Below are 21,540 nucleotides of genomic sequence, written 5' to 3'. Positions count from 1 at the left end.
CCGCGCTCGGGCCCGGAGAGCGGCGGTGTGGGGCCGGCCGCACCCCGTGCCGCCCCGTGCCTTAGTCCCACGGCGGGGCCGGGCCGGGCCGGGCACCCCTCCCGGGTGGCGGCCGCTGGCGTCACAGCGGGGCCCGGGCGGGGGCCCGCCCCGGCCTGGCGCGCGGGTCACGTGAGCGTCGGCGTCAGCTGATCGCGGCGCGGCGGCGATGGACTTTCTCCTGGGGAACCCCTTCAGCTCCCCCGTGGGGCAGCGCATCGGTGAGCCCCGCGGCCGCGCGCCCCCGCGCCCCTCCCCACCCGCTTCGCTCGCTCGCCCTTCCCCGCGTCCCCGGGGGCGCTCACCCGACCGCCCGCCGGACCCCTTCCTCCGGGAAGCGACGGCCCCCGCCTCCGCGGCGGGATGGAGGGGGTGTCGACCAATGAGAGGGGAGCTGCGCTCTGACTGACGGGCGCTGCCGACCAATAGCAGACGCGCAGCCCGAGGCGGCTCCGTCAGCGGCCCTACCAGCCAATCCGGGCGCGCGGGGGTCTTCAGGTGGCGAGGCGAAGTTTCCTCACTTTTAAAGGGGCGGCAGACCGGCGGCCGAACCACGCCCTCCGGTAGAGCCGCGGTCCGTGATTGGCTCGGGGCCATTCCCACCCACACCTCTTTGGGGGCTTCGCGGGAGGGGCCGGGTCCTACCGGGGATGGGGAGGGGGGCACAGAGGGAGTTGCTGATTGGCTGGGCTCCAGCTGCATCGGCCTATCGCATTCTGGGCGGGAAGGGGTCCGTGCTCTCCCTGTGGTGACAGGTTGGCCGGGAGCGGCTGAAGGCTGCCGGGGGACATGGGCTTTGGGCTGGCCAGGCCCTGGGGGGTCACGACTCACATAGTGGGATCAGCGTTGCCCACCTGAAGGACAAGCACTCTGGCCACCCCGGGGGTGGCAGCTCACCCTGAACTTCACAGCACACAGCCTGGGACAAACCGGGCCTGGCAGGGCCATGCCCTGGCTCTGTGGAGAGCACCTCCCCTACGCCAGGGCCTTCTCACAGGGCTGAGTACCAGCTCTGGCCATGAAATCAATGGCAGGAGTGTAGTGTCCACTCTGTGACCTTACAGGCCTGTGGATATGCAGTCTCTCTTAGTCCCTGTGCTCAGATCAACTAGATTAACACAGGAGAAGGACATAGTTTCAGAAAGTGGAGCAAAGAGATGCTACAGTTAGAAAGAACAAGACCATCGACAGCTTCAGTGGTCTCAAAACAGATGCAGTTCTTACAATACTTAGAATAAAGATCTTCTTCCCGTGTCGTATTGTCTAAGTGCCTTAAAGTTGTGCTTGAAGGTTGATGTTGCCCATTTAAACTCTGGCTCATGCAAAGGCCATTTGTAAGTTTATGCACTTGCTCAGTCTTGCTTTTTGTCAGTTGTGCAGACCTTTGTTCTTTGCTGTGAACATCTGGTCCCTGATTCAGTAGTTTTTGGTGTGCTTGCATGGGTGAATAGGCTGCTGTGGCTGGGGTGGGAAGGGAGCAAGAAGCTGCTTTAGGTAATGCTTTTATAAGTGTGGCTTACTTCAGAAGCTACCCAAAGCGCTGTCTGAATTATGTGGGTCGGGGACACTGTGATGTGCCACTTTCTAGTGTTGGGCAAGATAGGTGAGACGCACTATAGCAAGGTGGGGGAAGGATCACCAGGGAAGGTTTTCTGTAACAAAAACCTCCAGATGATCTTTGACGTCTCCCCAGATGAATGTCATGTGTTTCATCACACTTTCTAGAAGCTGTCTCCTGCCCTTTCTAGAATGAATGCTCTTTGATTCCCTCAGTGAGCGCATCAGATATATTTCTGTGTTTGGGTAGAGGCCATCTGAAGTTATCTTTAGATGTCACAGATCACTTTTTGCCCTCCAGACCATCTGATCAATATAGCAGCCAGATTGTAAGTGGGTTCCTTCATGGCTTTGCTTCAGTTAAAGAAGGGATTTTCAAACAACAAACCAACAGCAAAGAAGAGGGAAAAAGTATTTCAAGAGTGTTGTCAAACTCAAGGAGTTTAGGTGTGACAGTAGAGAGATCTTAATGATTGGCGTTGACTGGGGTTATGGGAGTCCGAAGGGGTGGAGGAATTGTAGTGTATGAGAAATGAACTCCATGTGGAGGACTTGAAAGGGCTGGTGGCTGAAAATATGAATGTTTTCTCCTTTTGAACATTGCCTATCAACATCCTGGGGACATGAATAAATGCTGTCTTCCCTGTTTAATTTGAGATGTTAATACGACTTACTCAAACTTGTTTGGTAGGTCTGTGGCAGCTGCATGTTGAACCCATGAGCCTGATCATCAAACCTGCATAGCACTGCTGCTTTGGGCTGCCTGCAGAAAGCTAATACTGAGTCCTTGTAAAGTACTTGGGCAAAGTCATGTATGCCTGATACAGCTTATAAAGTCTAAAATAGCTTTAGATGAAGGCTAAGGAATGAAAAAAAATCCTCTGTGGCACACTGCAGCGACGTTCTCAAATTCCTTCATTAATGTTAATCTAGTAAGTCCCATTTATTTTGCTGACAAGGAAGCCGATGCTCAGATAATCTCAGCGATCTGTCACAGAATGAGCTAGTTGCAGCGGAGTAGGTTTTCTAGATTCTTACTCCCAGGCCTGAGATTTAGTCACAAAAGATGCCTCTGTCCTGTTTTTGGACCGTGATGTCTCTTTCCAAGCAAGATGAATACAGACTTGTTTGGCTGGGTTTTTTTGGCATTTGTTTTTGTTGTGTGGAGGTTTTTTTTAAACACAGTACTTCTGACCAGTGGGAAAATTGCCAAAGAGTGCTAAAGCATCGCAGTTTGGATTCCCCCCTCAAAAGGGAAATCCACTGCATCTCCATCTAGGAGCTAAGAGAAACTTCAAAATGGAAAATCTAATTTCAAGGAGGTGCTCTGAGCAAGAGAATGGAGAGGAAACCACCAATGCTGTCTCTTGACCCTGGAAGTCTGGAATAACTAGTAATTATATCAATACTGAAAGGCACAGAGAGGGGTTATTTCAGCGAGTGAGGGCAGGCAAGGGAGAGAAGTAACTGTAACACAGAGATGAAGAGGATTTTTTATGGTTTGGTGTTGATTTAAGCATGAGAACCAGGTAAAGTCGACTGTAAAAAGGGAGCAGGTAAGAGAGGCTCATGGTTGAGGAAGAGGGGCAGATACAACACAATATGCCAGAAAAATCCCCACAGCCATTTGGTTCCCACCTTGTAGGTGTCCCTGCACCCTTCTGTGAGTTGGGAGCTGATGGCCAGCAGTTATCAGCTGTTGTCAGTAACACTCTCCTGCCAGAGCCAGATGGGTCCCTGCAAGGTAGTGCCTCTCAAAAAGGCGTTGCCTTGTCTTCTGTGCCTGCTCTGGAGGAGAAGGGGCAAAGGCAGCAGTTGAAGAGTCATTTAATCCCTAAGAGTTTGAGCTGATTCACAGGACAGGAGCTGGAGGAGGAGTTTAGAAACCCAAATACCCGCAGCACTATGTCAGCGCAAGTCTGTGTCCATCACCATCCTTGAATTAGGTTTGGAGCCTTATCTTTGTTCTCTCTAGAAAGTGCATTGTCCCCTCTGTCTTCGGAGGAGCAATACAGCTAAATGGTGGAGTCCCAACTGAGCTGGTGCTGAAGTTTCCTCAAGGGAAGCGAAAGCATGAGGCAAGGAAACTTTGTACAGGATGCTGATTTGGGCCAGGGGAGTTTATGAATTGAAGGGAGGTTGTGAGAAAGGACTGTTGCATTGCTTTCTGCTGAACCTATGCTGTCTTGTGCAATAAAATGCTTGGTGCCCTCAAACACCCATTGAAATGGGTGAGAAGGTGATGATGCTTTGCTGAGGAATTTAAAACCAGTGAGACTGAGCACTGTAGGGAACGCTAAGAAAGGGCTTGACTTGGAGGAGGGGCACACAGCCTCTGATGAGCTGTCAGAGCATGTCATGGGCAAAGGGTTTCTGAATGGCGCCTGGCTCATTATGGGTGCTTCAGATCTGTGACGGGGATAAAACGGGTCAGGAGTCTGTGCAGTATCTTCTGTCACCAGCTCCTGTACTTCCCCACACTATTGACTGTACTGCCAGTGTGCTGCTGCAGGGACACCTGGGTGGGATCACCAGCCCCACAGTGGGCTCTCCCCTGACACGAGCGCAGAGACAATAAACTTGAAAGGAAGCAAAGCTGTGGAATTTACTCATAGCACAAAGCAATGTACAGCTCCGTTGTGTCAGTTATGCCAAGCTCAGAGTTCTTTCTTATCTGATGATTCCAGGTAACATTTATAACCTAGTTGCAGTCAGCAGGAACACATCAAATGCCAAGCAGGAAAAGAGTCAATGCTCTGGTTCAATCTACACCACAGTCCTCAGTGGTTCTGGGTCTATCCCAGCAATTTGTAAAGCAGCAGGCTGAAATCAGACAAACTCCAATGCTGTCATACCCGGGGAGCCAGACTGGCTGCCAAAACAATGTGGCTTTGAAGCGGTCCTGTGAAGGGCCTCCTGTACGTTCAACAGCCAGTTGGTTTTGGGCTTGGAGGCAGACTGCATTCATATGCCCGCCAATAACCTCTGCCAGGGTGAATTCTCTGCAGCAGGTCAGGCTCAGTTCATTAGCACGCAGAAGTAGATGCTGTCTGATGAGCCCCACCTGGTGGGGTGCTGGGCAGGCGGCTGTGCCTCGTCTCCTGTGCTTGCTGTTTTTAGGGACTTGTTGCTGTCCCCAGCCATCCCAGGCTCAGATTTCGTGAGGGGCAGACAGCTCATGTGCTAATTACGGCTCGGGAAATGGGGCCAGCCACCCTGATCCTTCATGTGACTAATGAATAGGCTTTAGTAAAAGGATAAATTTCAGGATTTCAGAGAAAACTCCAACATACCTTACTAGGCTTGGACAGTCCCTTAGTGCTTGGAAGCAAAGCAAGGATTAAAAGGGCATTAGCTCCAGTTCTCCCAAGGCCAGCTAGGCCAGGCCTTAATCTGTACTGGGTAAATTCAAGTGCTTTGTCCTTGGAAATGCCTCACGGTCACATTCCTGTTTTCCATATGTCCTAATACTGCTCTTCCAGCTTTGTATTTTTTGAGCCTATGTTGCATTTGTGGCAGGTTTGCTGCTTTCCTGCAGCTCTTCATTGACTCACGTGTGAACAGGGGTGACAGCAGCAGGATGATCACAGCATTGTGGGGTAACAGCAGGGCAATGTGTGTCACTCCTGAGGAAGCCCCATTTTCCCTTAAGTGGCCAGCCAGGTGAAGGAGCACGCACGGTTTGTTTGCATTCCTGTCTGAAAAACAAACCTGCTGCCTGACCTTGGCAGGACTGGTATGTGTAGAGGAAAAGGAGCAGTGGTTGGGAGCAGGTTAGAGTGCCACCAAACATAGGGAAGTGAGGGAAGGGTGTTTGCAGACTCAGTTCATGTTTATGTACAGTGAAAATGAGGATGAGGAAGTGTTGGGGAGACTTGAACAGCAAGGACTTGATGGTTAAAGGCAGTTTTCATTTCATCCCTGTTTTTTTCTGTAGCTCAGACCTTGCCAGCAGGCTCAACCCTGTTCCTGAGTTGTGAGTTTTTTCCTTCCATGGGCAGTGTTTTTCTTCAGGGGTGAGAAGAGTGGATGTGGACTTCCTTTCAGTAGAGCACCCCTGTGTGATTGATTTGTGTGCTTCACTGCCGGAGGCAGCAAACAGCATGGAGAAACTTCTGGCTAGGCTGAGGTTCAAACCAAGGTGGGGTTCAAACCAAGGGGATGCTGGAGGAGAGTGCAAGTGAAGGGTGGCTTTGTGACCATGTGTGCCAAATCCATCAGACCAACCTGAGCTGCAATCTGCCTGCCAGCAAGGCTGGCTGTGTGGTGTCCCTGAGCATGAGGGGACCTGGAGCTCTGCTACTGTACCGAGTCCTGATCCCAAAGGAACCCTGATGGAAATAATTTTCCCCCATGTATTACCACAGCTCCACCCATTCATTGGTATATGCCCTGGTACACTGGACATGCTCCCCTGTAGCCCACTGCCCTGGATATATTCTCCACCACATCACCCAATGCGGTGCTACCTCCTAAGCTGCCTCACGGAAGCTTAGATCTGCAAGAGACCAGGATTCCTATATAAAATTAGTACTTTGTGACAAAGGTTTACACGAATCAAGGGGCCTTCAGGATGTTACAGTGGTAGTCCTACCTTCAGAAAGGTGGAAGAGCGTCAGGAATGTTCTGCCACTCTCCTTCCTTTGTTTGCCCTCTTCCATCTGGCTGTGGCCACAATGTAATCAACATAATCACAGTGCAATCAATACATTCTGCAGTCAACAGAAAAGGTGGTGGCTAGATTGTGGTAAAATAGAGATAGGTAGCTTCACACTGTGGTGTGTAATCTGTGGAAGGGACACGTGTATAAGAATCTGCATTGCACAGTGCTGTGAACAGCTCTCTGCCTGACCCTTAAAAACAGCACGTCCCAAAACATGATGGATGTGCTTACCCAGGCAGGAGTTAAAAAATCTTTTTCCTGTGATCCTATCCCATTATTTCATGAATGGGCATTTCATTTCATTCCCACAGAGGGATCATTAGCTGCTGGGTCAAAAGCAGAAAAAGGCAGCTCTGCAGAGGAGGGGCCTCTCCAAAGGGGTAGAGGACCCACAGCAGCAAGGGCTAGCTCCAGATTTTGCAGGGACAGCAGTTTTGAAAATGCAGGCCCTTCTCTAAGTACCTTGTTGGGTCTGAGATCTGAAGAGCACCTGGGAGGTGCTAAACTGGTCTGGCTAGTTTAAATTCTCTTGCCCCAGTGCTAAGTCAGGTGATTTATAGAATGGGAGAGCTGGGGAGGATGGTTCTTGTCCTCTGCTTGCCATCTGCTGCATCTTTATGTTTCCCTGTGCTCTGGAGAGTGGCTGGGTCCTGCCTGCCCCACTGGCGGTTCTCTTGTCCCCAGCCTCTGGTGGTGTCCCTGAAGGCATCAGTCAGTTGGTGTGGCTAGAATGGAGACATGGTTGATTATAGGGTGGCGACACTGGTGCTCTCAGTAATGGCTGCTTGTTTCCCAAATCTCTGCCTTGAATAACATCAAGGCTGACTGAGGAATTCCTAATTAAAGGGAACACAGTCAAAGCTGAAACAACATTTCTTCAACTTCAGCCTGCAGTCCATACTCCCCAGAGGCCAGAAGTTCAGGGGAGAGATGTAAATGTTAAACAAGAGAGCCCTGCTTTGGCTGTTTATGTTTGCTTGTTTGTTTTTGTAGAGCTCACGTAAAAAGATAGGAGTCAATTCTTTTGTCTCCTTAATTCAGTGCCAACCGAGAGTGGTGCCATTGACATTAGATCCGTGTCAGTGTGAGCAGACCAAACTCACAATTTCTGGCCCTGCAGCAACAAAACAAATAAGCCCGCGTTTCTCCAACTGTGGAGCTGAAGTCATGTTGAGCCCCTTCACTTCACCTGCAGGACACCAGAGTGTGTGTTTGTGTCTTGGCAGCACAGGTGGCAATGCTGAGCAACCACGGGTCCCAGTGCCAGCCAGCCCTGAGCTTTGCAGTGATGACATGTAGTGGGGAGCACCTGGTGGCCTGGACTTTGCAGACAGATTCACCTCCCTGTGTGTTGTGGTGGAAGTCAGGGAGAAGGTGGCAGGGCTCTGAGGTGTCCTGACAGCTGAACAGCAGCCCATGAGAGTGCCAGGGCTGCTCTTAGCCTTGCGGTGTCCTGGTTTCTGTTTTCCAGAGAGAGCTACTGATGGGTCCCTGCGGAGCGAGGACTGGGCTCTCAACATGGAGATCTGTGACATCATTAACGAGACTGAAGAAGGGTAAGGGAGCTGGCAAGGGTACACATCCAGCAGCAGATCCCAGCACACCCTGTAACACTGCATCCCTAGGCTGCAGTGGTAGCACGCACTGGTGGAGGTAATAAGCTACACTTCCCAACAGTCCCTTAGACAAGACTCTGCTGGGAGACCTAGAGACACAGCAAAGCTGTCAGAGCATCTGTTTGATGCTTCCCTGTAATCTTTGTGAGCACTGGGAGCCATTCAAACAGGCCTTCAGGGTCCCCAGAGAAACCCTGATTCAAGCCAGGCTGCCTCCCATCTCCCAAAGGCATATTTGCAATTCTTCCAGTTCAGTTTATTTCTCTTTCATACCCCTCCCTTTCTCTCCTCTGGGAGTGTAAAAATCTGCAGGCTGGTGACTGAGGAGAGAGAAAATTCTCAGGCTGCTATTCAGTCCTTTGACTGCAAGTCCTGCTGGGGTTCACTTCTCAGGTATTTTCATGTACGGTCACTCAGACATGCACAAAGTGGGTAGGGGAGTCCTTGTCTCCCTCTTCCTGTGGGGAGATGTTCAGAAATCTGCCAGACTTGTTAATTCTGGACCTGGGGATTTGCCAGTGAATGCAAGAGGGACTGCTCCTTCTCACAGTGGAGATGACAAGAGCAGCATGTAAAAAAGAAGGTGCTACATGGAATACAAAATGTAGGTTTCATTCCTGCTGTCCTACTCCACAGTGATGCTGACAGAGGATTAGCAAGCCCAGTTTTCAGCTTCACAGCTGTATGAAAACAAAGTCAAACATCTCTACTCACAGATCTGTGACCACTTCTTTTCCATGCTATCCCCCTGGTGCAAATATGCCTGTCTCTGCCAACAGTTCTCAGTCCTGAGCTGTGGCCACTTGGTGTCTCAGTTCTGGGTGCCTGATAACACAGCTGTACCCTCCTGGCATGGCAGGCTCTCCCATTGCCCTGCTAATGCCCATCCATTGCAGCCGTGCTGCCCCATGGGCCAATACACTCCTGCCTTCCTTCTCACCAGTGTCTCCACCCCACTTTTCTCATCCAGCACTGCTGCTCTTTCCAGCCCAGATTCTCTTCCTGTGCTCTGCCAGAGCATGTTGGTTCATTAGTGCCCTCTCACAGGACCACAGTGGGCTGAGACCACAGTGCTTCTTTCCTCTCAGAATGGTTAAGGATACCATGTTATGCTGCTGCTCTCTTGCCCACCTGCAACATAGACAAGATTTTGCCACTGTATCTGCCTTGCTCCTTTTTAGCCTCCTTTCCTCCAGGGAAGTGTTGTTAAACAGCTTCTCTCTGAGAAACAGAGGGATTGCAGCAGCTTGCTCTCTCCTTCATGTTTCTAAGCCATGCCAAGCTTTTTTGTTATCTCCTCCTCTTCAGTCTTTCTGCCATGGGATTTTGCTCTGCCCCCAAGTAGTGCTAGAGCATTGCTTTTACTCTGCTCTCCGTTGTGTCCTGTACACCTTGAGTTGTACACAGCACAGAGGCACAGAGGCCTCAATTTCATTAATAGCACTAATTATCAGGACCCTGCTCCTCTTGCAGAACCACAGGCAGAAGCTGCTTTACCAGTCATTGCTTCAGGCTGCCCTGAAAACATGGTGGGGAGGGTCACCTCATGAATATGAGGCATCCAGAGCCAGTGGCTGTTTCGCTTTGCCTCTCTGTAGGGGGATCTCAACCTTCTAATGATCTTTCTTCATCTGATTTCTCCTGCAGACCTAAAGATGCCTTCCGAGCCATTAAGAAGAGAATTGTAGGGAATAAGAACTTCCATGAAGTTATGCTGGCTTTGACGGTGAGTGGTCAGGGCTCTTTCTCAGCTTTATGATATCCTGCTGTAAAGCTCAGTCCCTGACTGAAAAGACCTAAAGCCAACAGTGTGAACACACGTAGGCAGAGAAGGCTATAGCTAATGCTTCATTGCCTTTGAAGGTCCTGGAGACATGCGTCAAAAACTGTGGCCATCGCTTCCATGTCCTTGTGTCCACCCAGGACTTTGTAGAAGGTGTCCTGGTGAGAACAATCCTGCCGAAGAACAATCCACCTGCCATAGTGCATGACAAGGTGCTGACCCTCATCCAGGTGAGCCAAGAAGCGTGAGCATCTGTGCCAGTTCAGAGAGTGTTTCTGTTTAGGTGTTTGTACAGAAGACTACTGTAAATGATGATGGGCTGTACTGTCTCCTTCTCCCCAGTCCTGGGCAGACGCCTTCCGCAGCTCACCGGACTTGACTGGCGTCGTCGCTGTCTATGAAGACCTGAGACGAAAGGGCCTGGAGTTCCCCATGACTGATCTGGACATGCTGTCACCCATCCACACACCACAGAGGGTATGGGAGCATTGCTGAAGAGAAGGGTGTTGGGCAGCTGCCATTCTGGAGCTATGAGGGGACTTCAGGAACTCTAGCTTGCATTTAGAGGGCTTCTGGGGAGTGAGAAGCTCCAGGACATCCTCTTTGCTGGAAGAGCTATTGAAAGCAGATGGGGAGTTGCCATCAACATTTCTCTCCTAATTGTACTGCCCTGTCAGCTGCGAGTATCTAACATCTCCTTCTCTCTGTCACTTTTCCCACCTCTGTCTGTAGACTGTGTATAGCTCCGACTCCCAGTCTGGACAAAACTCACCTGCGGTCAACTCCCCTCAGCAGATAGAGTCCATCCTCCACCCTGTCACCCTGCCCACTGGGAGAGGCACATCCAGTGACGCACCCATCACACCCACACCAGAGCAGGTGAGTTGAACTTGAGCCCGGTGGTGCTGCTGATTCTCCCTGCATTTGGGGGCTGTTTCACAAACACTGTTCTGGGACTGCTGTCCTGGTCCTTCCCCAGTCTCTGTCTTCAAGGAGCCATTCCTCCAAAGCATAGTCCCTTGAGAGTGTCCCAGAGCTCCATTGTGGTCACAGTGATGAGCTGGGATATCACAAACACAGAGTGGTTATGTTTTTCTGAGGCAGGGCTGCTTGCAGGTAGAGGGAGGATCTCCTGGCTATAGGGAAGTGGGAAACTGAGACACAGAGACTTTGAGTAAGGTCTTTGACCAGCAAAAGCTTGCTCAGTAGATGCCTCCTTATCATCTTTGTTTATCTTGCCTCACTGCTGACTATATGAATCAACCCTCTCTGGCTATGTGGTTTCCAAAGGCCAGGGCTTTCTCACTTGTTTCCCATCCTCTTTTCTCCTTCCTCACCCTGACTTCATGACACCATGTTCAGCACCAATCCTCCACCTGTCAGTAGCTTGCATCCCCTTGCAGAACAGAGGCTAGAAACTGTTCTCAAGAGGCACATTAGCAGCTTGTGAAACCAGAGGGATAAAGCTTCAACTGCACACTTAGCCCAGACTTGCCTTTTGAATGGAAATTAATTTTTTTCCTCCTCTTACGTCACTTTGGAAATGAAATTATTTGAGTGGCTGCCACAGAGAAGCTGCTAGTTGGGAAGAGGTTTGAATCATAACAGCAGCCTGTGCCAGCTATTAAAAATGAAGGCTAGGCTAGCTGCCAAAGATGTCAGGTGAGGGCCTGGCATCTGTTATCAGGAAATGAACTTGATGGTAAGTAATGGAGCTTCCTTCTGCTAGGATCTCCCGAGAGCCAAACTGAGCAGTGACAAATGAGCTCCCCAGTGGCGGTTCCCTTTGGCTCTGTGAATACACACACACGTGCAGTGCACTGCCATGCAGAGCTACCTCAGCTGTCTCCCGAGTCTTCCCAGGCAGAGCTGTCACTTCCTCTCCCTTTTGCAGATCGGGAAGCTGCGCAGTGAGCTGGAAGTGGTGAATGGGAACATGAAGGTCATGTCGGAGATGTTGACAGAGCTGCTGCCGTCCCAGGCCGAGCCTTCTGACCTGGAGCTGCTGCAAGTAAGGAACATCGGCAGGATGGAGGGCTGGTACACGCAGCTCAATTTAGCAATGACTTGATAGACTGAGGCATGATGTGTGACAAGCATGCAGAACAGTTGCACTGGATAGTTTAGTGTGGGCCTTATCAGGGAGTGATGGGATAAGGGAGTCACAGGGAAGGCGGAGTTTCAACGGCCAAGGGAAGTTGCACTAGTGAGGCTGGAATCATCTCACATGGGGACTTGTAGACCTGTAGAAAGGCCTTTCTTTCTGGGTGATGTGTTACACAAGAAGCATACAATTATTGTCTGTAAAGCTCAGACTCAGTTTACCTCTCATACCAATATCTGTTGCCCATCAACCCTTGCTGATAGATCCCAGTAGCCTCTGGGGTCTGTCTGTCCCAGTCAGACTTCCAAATCTGTGAGTGCTCAGCCTTAGACTGACCTTTGTGATAACTTCCCCTTGCCATGAGCAGGAGCTGAATCGGACATGCAGAGCCATGCAGCAGCGTGTGCTGGAGCTGATTCCCCGTGTCCTCCATGAGCAACTCACCGAGGAGCTGCTCCTTATCAATGATAACCTCAACAACATGTTTCTGCGCCATGAAAGGTACCTCTCTCCTCCCTTCTCTGCCCAGCTCTTCCACAGGAGTTTACTGCCCCTTGAAGGCCTTCTATCCCACCCTTTTGAACTGCCCATGAGTATAATGCTCAAGATGTATCATCCTGTATCATCCATCTTTGAGAACAAAGAAAGTTCTTAGTTTTTGCTGATTTATTCCTGTCCCTTCAAAACTGCTGTGTAAGTTACTGATGGAAGATGTCCCTGTGGCATAACCCAGAAGAAGGAAGGAACTGCATGGAAAGAGCTGGATTTCTAGCTCTGAGGCAGACAGGGACAGAAAGGACTTGCCCAGGTGGGGTCAGCACCCCTTTTTTTTTCTTCCATTTTATCAAAGCTATCTCTTAATCTAGGATGAAGTCTGGAGAATTTAGTCCCCATGTCTGTATGGAGAGCTGGGTTTGAATCATTTTGGTTAGAAGTAGTTCTGGGCGATCACAAGAAGCTTCCTCACACAACCTCTCAGGAAGGAGGCATCAATTCTGTGGGCCTTCTGGTGTCTTTGGTCTTGAGGGGGAATTGGGCCCTGAGCCACTGTCCTTCTTTCCTACTATGTAGGAAAGGGCAGTCTGTGCCAAGCCTTATAAGAAGTCTCTTGGGCTGTGGGTGAATAAGCATACACTACTGAAATGCATCCCGTCATCTTTCTTGCAGGTTTGAGCGTCTTCGGACAGGACAGCCTGTTAAGGTAATTTGGAGCAACTACCTCTCTGTGCAGCTCGATTTGCATCCTGCAGGTCTGGCAGTGTCCTGCTGAACTGGAGAGAGGTTCGGTGTGCCCCACTTGCAAGCTGTAGGCTTTGCTCTTCCAGCCCAGCTGCACCAGGTCACACTGGTGTGCAGGACACTCCAGTTCCCACTGGTAGCCTCTCCCTCCCTGCCAATGGGAGCCTTCCTCTCACCCAAAGGGTGAGAGCAGACCAGCAGCAGTTACGATTTTCCAGTACTGAACACTGAAAGGACCCGTTCCCATATGAGCCTCCATTTGTCCTCTGCACACTGCCCTGTCCTCTGAACCAGCACTTGCTCTACTCACTGACATCCAGCAGAGCTCAGAGGCTGCCTACCAAGGCGTATTCTGCCCTGGGACACTATTCCCAGCCAGTTACCTGATCACTGTCCCCTGTCTCACGAGGAGAGGCTTCACAACTGCTATCTTTTGATGAGTACAGAAGAGCTTCCCTCTCCAGTGTTAATGAGCTGTGACTGAAGGGTCAAGGTGTCCAGGCTTCAGAAACTCTCCACCATCTTCCTTTTTTTTTCTCCAAAGGTAGCAAATGAGGCAGAGAACAGCTTGATTGACCTGGGACCCGGTACTCCTTCTGCAGTGAGACAGCCTGAAGTCACCAACAACCTCTCCTCTCAGCTGGCTGGAATGAGTATGTTATCATGCAGTTTTACCCTCACCCTCAGTCCTTCTCCTGTGCTGTTCTGGGAATCCTTTCATGCCCTTGAATCACCTTCCAAAATTATTTAGTCACATTCATAAACTAACCTAGAGAAATAGGGTGTATTGTCAACTAATAAACTCATGAAGAAACTCGTACATGCCCCAAGGCACACAAGCATATGTCTCAGCATCCACACCTCATGTTGTGCAGGAGGTGGACATGATTTACGAAGGACCTCAGCATTATGCTGTGGCTGAGGACTGGGCCTTCCAGCAGGGTAGGAGAGAAATTTGCTCCCTCTGCAATGCCTAGCAGCAGTGCAGTTGCCTCTCTTGCTGTGTGGTGCCAGACTGACCACTGAATTTTGGGAGAAGAAAAGTAGCTGAGCTGTGCTGCAAAGGCAGCCATGGCTTCTTGGGCTCAGGACCCAGGATTTGACAGATTGTTTACTCAGAAAGCCTGAGAAGTCCTGAGAGTTCCTCAAGACATACTAACAGCCTACATAGCACTGCCTGAAGTTTTTGCTAGCTGTTAGCATATTCAGTACAGCTTGGATGCAGCTACAGAAAATTGGCAAGACTGTTCACAGACAAACCAGTTGAGATATTTTTTAAGTCAGGGTTTTTCAGATGCCTGAGTCATGAAAATCTACTCATCTGTCTCAGAGGTGCTTGCCCAGAAGCACAGGTTATCCTCTTCCGCAGGTTATGGAGCAATTCCCTCTGAGTTGTCTTAAATGGTCAGGAACATCTAGCCTTCAGCATCAGTACAGTAAATTGATGATGATGCTGCTGCCTGAGACTGAGCTAAAAATACCTGCTGAGCAGATGAAGAAACTGCTTGCTTCACCACAACACTGCACACATGCATAGACTGTGCTGCAGCTGAGGGGCAGGATAGAGAGTGGGTCTAGAGCAGCTGATCCTGTTCTGATGCTAGCTTTCCACCTAGCACCCTCCAGGCCCGCAGCTCTCCATTTACTGCTCTGTGCTGCCTGCTCACCCTGCTCTCTCTCCCACAGACCTTGGCTCGAGCAGCGTAAGCGCGGGGCTACACTCCCTCGACACCTCTGGCAAGCTGGAAGAAGAGTTTGACATGTTTGCCCTGACCCGTGGCAGCTCGCTGGCTGAGCAGCGTAGAGAGTGAGTGTAGCAGCCCACTCTGTCCTGTCCTGCCTTCTTGCAAAGGGGGTGGGCTCAGGGCAACTGGGGTTGTGACCCCAACCAGCAGCAGTTCCTGGGAGACAGTATGATGCGACGGAAATGCACTCTTCTGACACACAGTGTTTGTAGGATGACTTCTGTGTTCCCAGTCATTCTTCCTGCTGCCATCACCTCCTCTTCACAGTGTCCTCCTGGTCATGGGAAGAAGGATACGGCCTCTATGTGCACATATCCCTTACCACTCTGTCAGTGGACTGTGGTGCCACATGTGCTGGGGAGACATAGTGTCTGGAGATGAAGCTGTGGCGTGGGACTGGCTGAGTTTTCTTGTCTGTCTCTGAACTCATGTGTCCTGACTGGGATGATGTTGAATTTGGGAATCACTGAATATTGATGCAGCCTCATGGCAGAGTATTGAACTGGAGTGCAGGAAGTATGCAGTCAGTTGTGGTTTGCAAGGCAGGGCACTGCTCTGTGCCTCAGCTTCCCTGTTGGTAAGCGGGACTGGTGTTTCTTCCTCCATAGTGCGTTTAAGACCTCCTGGCGTAAAGCACTAAGAATTGGGTCTGCATAGTACTGGCTGAACTGAAGAGGTCTCTATCACAAAGAGTGGATTGCTGAATCCTTGTTCTGGGAGGAGCTGACAAGAGCTGTGCTGACTGGATCCCTTTGGCCTGAGAGACTATGGCTGGTTTGCCTATCAGAGTCACCCACTGCTTTCCATCAGTTACCAACCAGTGGAGCCCACAGGCACATGGCTCTCTCCAGTCCTCAAAGACCTGTGTTCCTGATCTCCATCCACTGGAGTGCCTTGTTCTGCAGCTGAGCAGTAGCAAGTTAAGGTCTCTTAAGGAAAGGTCCCCTTTCATTCCTCTGCCTCAGACTGCTTCTGGTAAAAGCAATGGGGAAACCCATGGCCTACACACAACTGCATGTTTTGCCCATGCGTTTCCCCACCACTTTTACTGTGGGGTGTGCTGCCTGAGGACAGTTGCAGTCCAGGACAAAAACAGTGGTGCCGACAGCACCCAATCTGGGGTTGAAATCCAAGCCACTGTTATGTGCTTAATGTTGGAGGCTGGGGGAGGTCTGGGCAGAGGTGGAATCATATCCTCTCTGCTGTGGCGCAATCCTTAACAGACTGTGGCTTGTGATCTCTGCACAAGTAATGAGACATCTTCTATTTATTCCTCACTGCCCTTCATCTGCCTATGCTGTACTCCTGCCAGGTAGCCTCTACTCTCACTGGCTCAGGCTTCACATTTCACTCACCAGCGTCCGCTTTCAGTGTCTCCCTCCATCTGAACAGACCCATTGCCCTGCTGCTCCTGGCAGGAGACACAGGCAGGGCTGCTGAGGTTTGTTCCTGACCTTCCCATGCTTCATGTGTGTCTCGGTGAAGCAGTGCTTGAAACACCTGAAGCCTTTCCTGCCGTTCTTCCTCATCAGTGGCATGATAGCAGCGTTGTACTTCATCCTTGATGCCATTGTCCACAGTGGCCCCTTCACTGATGATCATTTCTTCGAGAAGTTTGAGTGCCGGTGGCCCAAGCCCCTGGCCCCCAGTAAAAACAGCTCCACTTGATGATCTGCCAGATCTGCGAAAAGGAGCCTGGGAGCAGCTGAAGAGGAGACTTGCAGAGAGTTTCTGGGAGAGGCTTCATTCTCTCAGCATGGATGGACTCTTTTCCCCACTCTGCATGGATCAAATGGTGATGTGTGGTATTAGCATGTGTGGTAGCAGCCTAGAGGGGACACAGAAATGGAATGAGGGAGATTATGGGTGAGATGTGTCTGTGTGTGGAAAGAGGTTGCTGTAATGGTGCATTTGGAGACCTTGAAGCAACACTAGGCTCTTCTGATCATCCAGTCTCACCTGCGATGTAGCATAGACCAGTGAGTCTCTGCCACCATCAGTTCTTGAGTGGCATCGGTTAAAGAGATGTTTTTGAGCTGTGTTTGTGACTGTGAAGGTAGGTGAGTATGTAGGGTCTTGTTGCTCGAATCCTTTCTGAAGTAGCTGTAATCTTCTGGTCAGTCTGTGTTAGTTATCTCTCTTCCGTAGTCAACCCCAGAGAAGATGAGTGTCAAGGTTGATGTGCCTAGCTCTGTAAGTCTGTGTTTTAGTCTGTTGGATGTTTTTCATATGATGCCTTGTCATCCTCCTGTCATGTGCCAGGGCTATCCCATGGTATCCCACAATGATGTTGCAGTGACTAGATTAGTCTGGTTTGTGGTGGGCTACACCTTTAGTAGGGGTTTTTCACACCTTTCTAGAAGCTCTTGGGAGCAGAATGATGAGAGATGAAAAGTTGTGCAGTCAGAATCACTGAATATATGTTTAGGAGTTCCTGCTCTTCACTCTCAGGCATCTCATCAGTTTGTGTGTTATCTAACTTCATGCTTTCAGGGTGAAGTACGAAGATCCCCAAGCCTCCAAAGGACTCGCTGGTGCCCTGGGTGCCCGGCAGCAGAACACAGGAACGGTAAGTTGCCACAGAGCTTTTAGTGCATCATCAGGAATGAGAAAAAATCAAGTTTGGAAAAAATCAATTGTTTAACATGACTGATGATAACTCCCAGTCTCCACCAACCTGCATTTCCTACCTGGGCTATATAACTCATTCTTTAAACCCCAGAGCTGGGGAACTATTGAAAGTCTGGGGTTGACTCAGTCAGTAACAGGATAGTCTCCTTATATCTGCAAGGAAATTTCCACCTGGAAATGTATGTTTTATTCCTCTTCAGCAGGTTTCCAAATCCAGTTGCCTTCTCTCTGCAATCAGAGAAGTAGGCCACCAGTGTGTTCTTTCCCCCACTCTAAACCCACTGCCTCCCCTCTCCCTCACTCTTCACGATACCAGCTTTCACTGCCGACTCCTTCTCGACCAGGGGGAGTCTGGTGCCTCCAGTGATGGAGCCCAACTGACTAAATGGATGATGCGGCAAGGAATGGTGAGATCATGGAGCGACAGCAGGGAGGAAGGAGGCTGGGGCTGCTGAACTAGAGGTGGCGCTGACACAGCATGGGAGGATGCACAGCAGACATCAGTGGAGACTGCAAACTGAAATGGAGCAACCCTGGTCTGGGCCAGGTGTGGAGACCAGGGCTGGAATGGAAGCAGGCAGTGTCAGTCCTTCCTTAAGTAAACATGTCTGTAGGAAGAAATCCTAGGAGCTCTGAGGCCAAGAGAGCATGTGCCATTCTTTGAGCTAGAGGATGGCCTGTTTTGGGGTGGGTGCCTGGGGCAGAGGGACTTGCTGGTAGCATCATGAGGAAGGCTGCCACCATTCATTCACCCTGCAGCCTCTCCTGCTCAGCATGAGCTGCCCTGTTTGGAGGAAAACACATTCTGGCTTTTACCCTGTTCAAGGCCTTCTCCTCTAGCTAAAGTGTTTGAGCCTTCAGGCTGTTGAATTTGGTCTTTTGGCAGCAGGAACTCCTGCAATTACATCCCCTCAGGCACACTGAGGCTTTGACACACTCCCAAGTCTGAAGTTTGTTAGCCTGTCTTCCTGAAATGGGCACTGGTGTCTGCTCTAGGAAGTTTCCTCACATGCCGTCCAGTTGGCTTGATTGCATTTCTACCCCAAAGAGCTCCTCTCTGGGTAGACAAAGCCAGTTTGCTTTGAAACTCGCCTAATCTCACACATCCTCTTCCATCCCCATTCATTCATCTGCCAGCTCTGGTAACTATCTGAACTTGCTCCTTGGTTTGGGGAAATCTGCCTGTCCTTGGTAAGAAGGGATTGCTCTTTTTCTTGGTCTTGCTGTTTTCTTGAGTGCCAGAGAGTTTATTAGGAGACTAATAAATAAGTTCCCACAAATACTCTCTCACGCTTCTGCTTGTGGAGCCTCTAGCAGGGGCTGCTCCTTGCTCAGCTTTGTTCAGGAGCTCATGACTAGAGAAAAGGATCTGGGGTTTTGAATCAGACTTGGTTTCCTTCAAGGTTATCCCCTGTCCACTAGGAAAGTGTCTCTTTGCTGGTTGAACTGGCCAGGGACATGAAGTCTTCTGAGCTAGCCTCATCCCTACTGGAAGTAAAATTTACTTTAATTGTAGAGGACTTTCTCTTTAATGGGTCTGTTTATGTAGTTTGGTGAGATGTCAAATCCTGCTGTGCTCCATGATCCTACCAGGTAATCACTTCTTGGCAGGTGTCTTTCCTCCTTAATGTGGTGCCAAACCTGGCACATCTGATATCTTCAGCATTGCAGTCTTTGACATCAGACCATCACTGGTTGTAGAAGGGAGGTGTGGAGAAAAGCACGTCTCTTGTTCTCTGGCTGCCTAGCACAAGCAGACAATTTCCACCTAGTGAGTCCTCACCAAAATGGAAAGCCTGGTCCAGTTCTAATATCCCAAAGCCAAGCACCAAACCCCAGATACTTTTGATGATGTGTATTCTGGAAACTCTGTGTGTCTAGGTGTGGATGGGGCAGAGGAAGCAGGTGAATGGTAGCAGTGGTAGCTGGGAGAGCCTTCCAGCAGCACCAGCTGGACTTGGAAGGGCCTGAGCTGACTGAACGGTGGGGTGAGAGGGTTAGCTTTTGGGTTGGTCTTTCCTTTTGCAGACTGGGTTTCCTGGAACATCCTCTCTTTTCTAGCCTCATCCCTCTCTTTCTTTCTGTCCCAGGTGCCGGTTCCCCAAGCCAGTTTCATGGAAGACATAGAAAAGTGGCTCTCCACTGATGTGGTAAGTGAGGGGCTGCTTTCCTGGAGCCAGCAGTCCTGCCAGAGTTGCCTGCAGGGCTGGATTTTAGGCAGTGTACAACAGCGCTGGCACTGCTTAATGTGTGGCGCAGGCTGCTCAGAAGCAGCAGGGGAGGAAAAGCCAAGGACAGGGGGTTTGGGATACCACACCAGTATAATTAGCCTCTGGGAGGCATAGCTAATGAACTGAGGCTCAGGGCCACTCTAACATGTCTGTACTGCAGAAGTGGGGGGGATCACTGTCCTGTCTCTCTCCATGCAGATGAAGAACCACATCTGTGGATGTGCCTTTGTCTGTCTACCTTGCTTCTAACCATGCCCTTCTCCTCCTCCCCTAGGGAGAGTCAGAGGATGCAAAAGGTGTCACCAGCGAAGGTAAGACTTGCCAGCCAAACCCTTTCTCCAGCTGTTACAGGCTCTTCCACAAACCTCCCTCCTTGTTAATGCTCTGCTCTTCTCTTGCCCCAGAGTTTGACAAGTTTCTGGAAGAGCGAGCAAAAGTTGCGGACAGGCTCCCCACTTTGTCCAGCTCCTCAGCAGGGACATCCATCTCCCCTCCTGCTGCCAGCCATCATCGGAAGCAAGCGAAGGAAGATGATGCTATGTTTGCCTTGTGAATGCTATGGACTGGTGTGCTGTGGAGCAAGAAGCTGTGTGTGCTGTTTTGCTTGGCTCCAGCCAGGGGCCAGCAGGGGAAGGACTCTGTCCCCTTCCTCTGCTCTCTTCCTGTTTTCCCTTTGTGTTGTTTTTATTTTTAAGCTGCTTTCAGATTTCAGATAATCTTTGTTGTGTTTAGGGATGTCACACAATAGACTTGTGAAGGGGGTTTTCAAAGCTGCTAGAGAATGTGGGAGTTCAGTGGGCTTTTTTTTTTTTTTTGGTACAGCATGGGCAAAGCGGAAGAAACTCCCCATCCTCCTCTACAGTGAGGTAGTTAGAGATCTTGCCCAAGAAACAGGAGAGGCTGCAGTCTGCTGCTGAAGTCATTCCTGCCTGCCTCTTTCCTCACCCCATCCCTAGAATGGATCTCCAGCCCTCTGCCTGCCACTATTAGACTGGAAAGCATGGGGATGCAAAGTACTACAGGTGGCAGGGGAGGAACACTAATGGTAGAGGGGCCCTGTCGCTCTAGTCTCTCTTGCACAAGTGCTTGTGGTATGCAACACCTTCCCACTCACAACCTCTTCCTCTTCCTTTCCTCCCCCTCCCCATCAGTTTATCCAGAATCCTACCCACAGCCCGAATGTTTCCATTGCATGACAGCCAGTTACCAAAGCCCTTCGCTGCACAGAGGGCTTGAGCTGCGAGCGGTACTCCAGGCTGAAGGGGCTGTCTGCTAGGGGGTAGGATGTGCCTTCAGCAAACTCTCTGCAGTTAATTTAATTCTCCCATTATTATACTTTTCTCCTCTCTTTCCCTAATGCGATTCCACCTCCCTCTCTCACTTCCACTGATGCCTTCTACCACATTGTGCCGTAGTGTGAGGAGTCTCTCTGAGGCTCTGATCAGGCCAGCACTATAGACTCCCTCAGAGTAGCCACATGTGCTGGCGCTGAAGAGCTGTGGTCCCTAAAGCAGGGGGCCCTTACATCGACACTGTTGCTGGGGTAGCTTGTTCAGCTGGTGAGCACAGAGGTGAACTGAGACATCAGTCATCTCATGCCAGCAAAGCAGCCCTGCAGCAGCCAGGAGCTCCTTTGCACATGGGAAGAAAAACCCTTCTGGGCAAATCACACACACTGCCCAACTGTAAAAGGTAGCCAGGGGGGAGGGTACCAAGCCTGGGGCTCCTGCTTGTGGGATTTCTTGTTGAGCATGGGAGAGTTGCCTTTTTTTATTGCACATTAAAGGAGCAAAGTCTTGAGCCTCCCTTGAAGATATGTGTGAGCTGTCAGTGCTGGCATGGGGAGGGGAGTACCCTGTGGGGGAGGAGTGCAACCATGCAGCCACATTTGCTCTCCACAGAAAAGCAAGGGCACTGTAGTGCTGAGATGAG

At 50.4% G+C, this 21,540-nt stretch overlaps 1 protein-coding gene across 3 annotated transcripts; it reads left to right on the top strand.

Moving 5' to 3' along the window:
* The first annotated feature begins 141 nt into the window (after nt 1-141).
* Nucleotides 142-21,420, top strand: TOM1 (target of myb1 membrane trafficking protein). Of its 3 annotated transcripts, none has more exons than XM_074871303.1 (15): nt 142-260; nt 7,731-7,815; nt 9,523-9,601; nt 9,739-9,888; nt 10,001-10,135; nt 10,391-10,537; nt 11,553-11,669; nt 12,130-12,263; nt 12,930-12,963; nt 13,546-13,654; nt 14,688-14,808; nt 17,240-17,315; nt 19,468-19,527; nt 19,883-19,919; nt 20,013-21,420. In XM_074871303.1, the coding sequence occupies exons 1-15, from the start codon at nt 209-211 to the stop codon at nt 20,159-20,161; spliced, it is 1,485 nt and encodes a 494-aa protein (XP_074727404.1). In that variant the 5' UTR covers nt 142-208; the 3' UTR covers nt 20,162-21,420. The 3 variants fall into 3 exon arrangements, with proteins under 3 accessions (XP_074727404.1, XP_074727406.1, XP_074727405.1); XM_074871304.1 differs by lacking the exon at nt 142-260 and adding an exon at nt 590-613; XM_074871305.1 differs by lacking the exon at nt 7,731-7,815 and having other exon boundaries at nt 185-260.
* Nucleotides 21,421-21,540: the final 120 nt, after the last annotated feature.

This window comes from Strix uralensis, chromosome 5, assembly GCF_047716275.1.
Source record: "Strix uralensis isolate ZFMK-TIS-50842 chromosome 5, bStrUra1, whole genome shotgun sequence".
Classification (NCBI taxonomy): Eukaryota; Metazoa; Chordata; class Aves; order Strigiformes; family Strigidae; genus Strix; species Strix uralensis.
This window is presented reverse-complemented; position numbering and strand designations above follow the sequence as displayed.

Bases quoted from the DNA above. Each gene is read 5' to 3' on its own strand.
- TOM1 (XM_074871303.1), top strand. From the start codon at position 209: ATGGACTTTCTCCTGGGGAACCCCTTCAGCTCCCCCGTGGGGCAGCGC. The intron at 261-7,730 runs GTGAGCCCCGCG...TCTGTTTTCCAG, and splicing joins CCCCGTGGGGCAGCGCATCG to AGAGAGCTACTGATGGGTCC. The intron at 12,264-12,929 runs GTACCTCTCTCC...TCTTTCTTGCAG, and splicing joins ATGTTTCTGCGCCATGAAAG to GTTTGAGCGTCTTCGGACAG.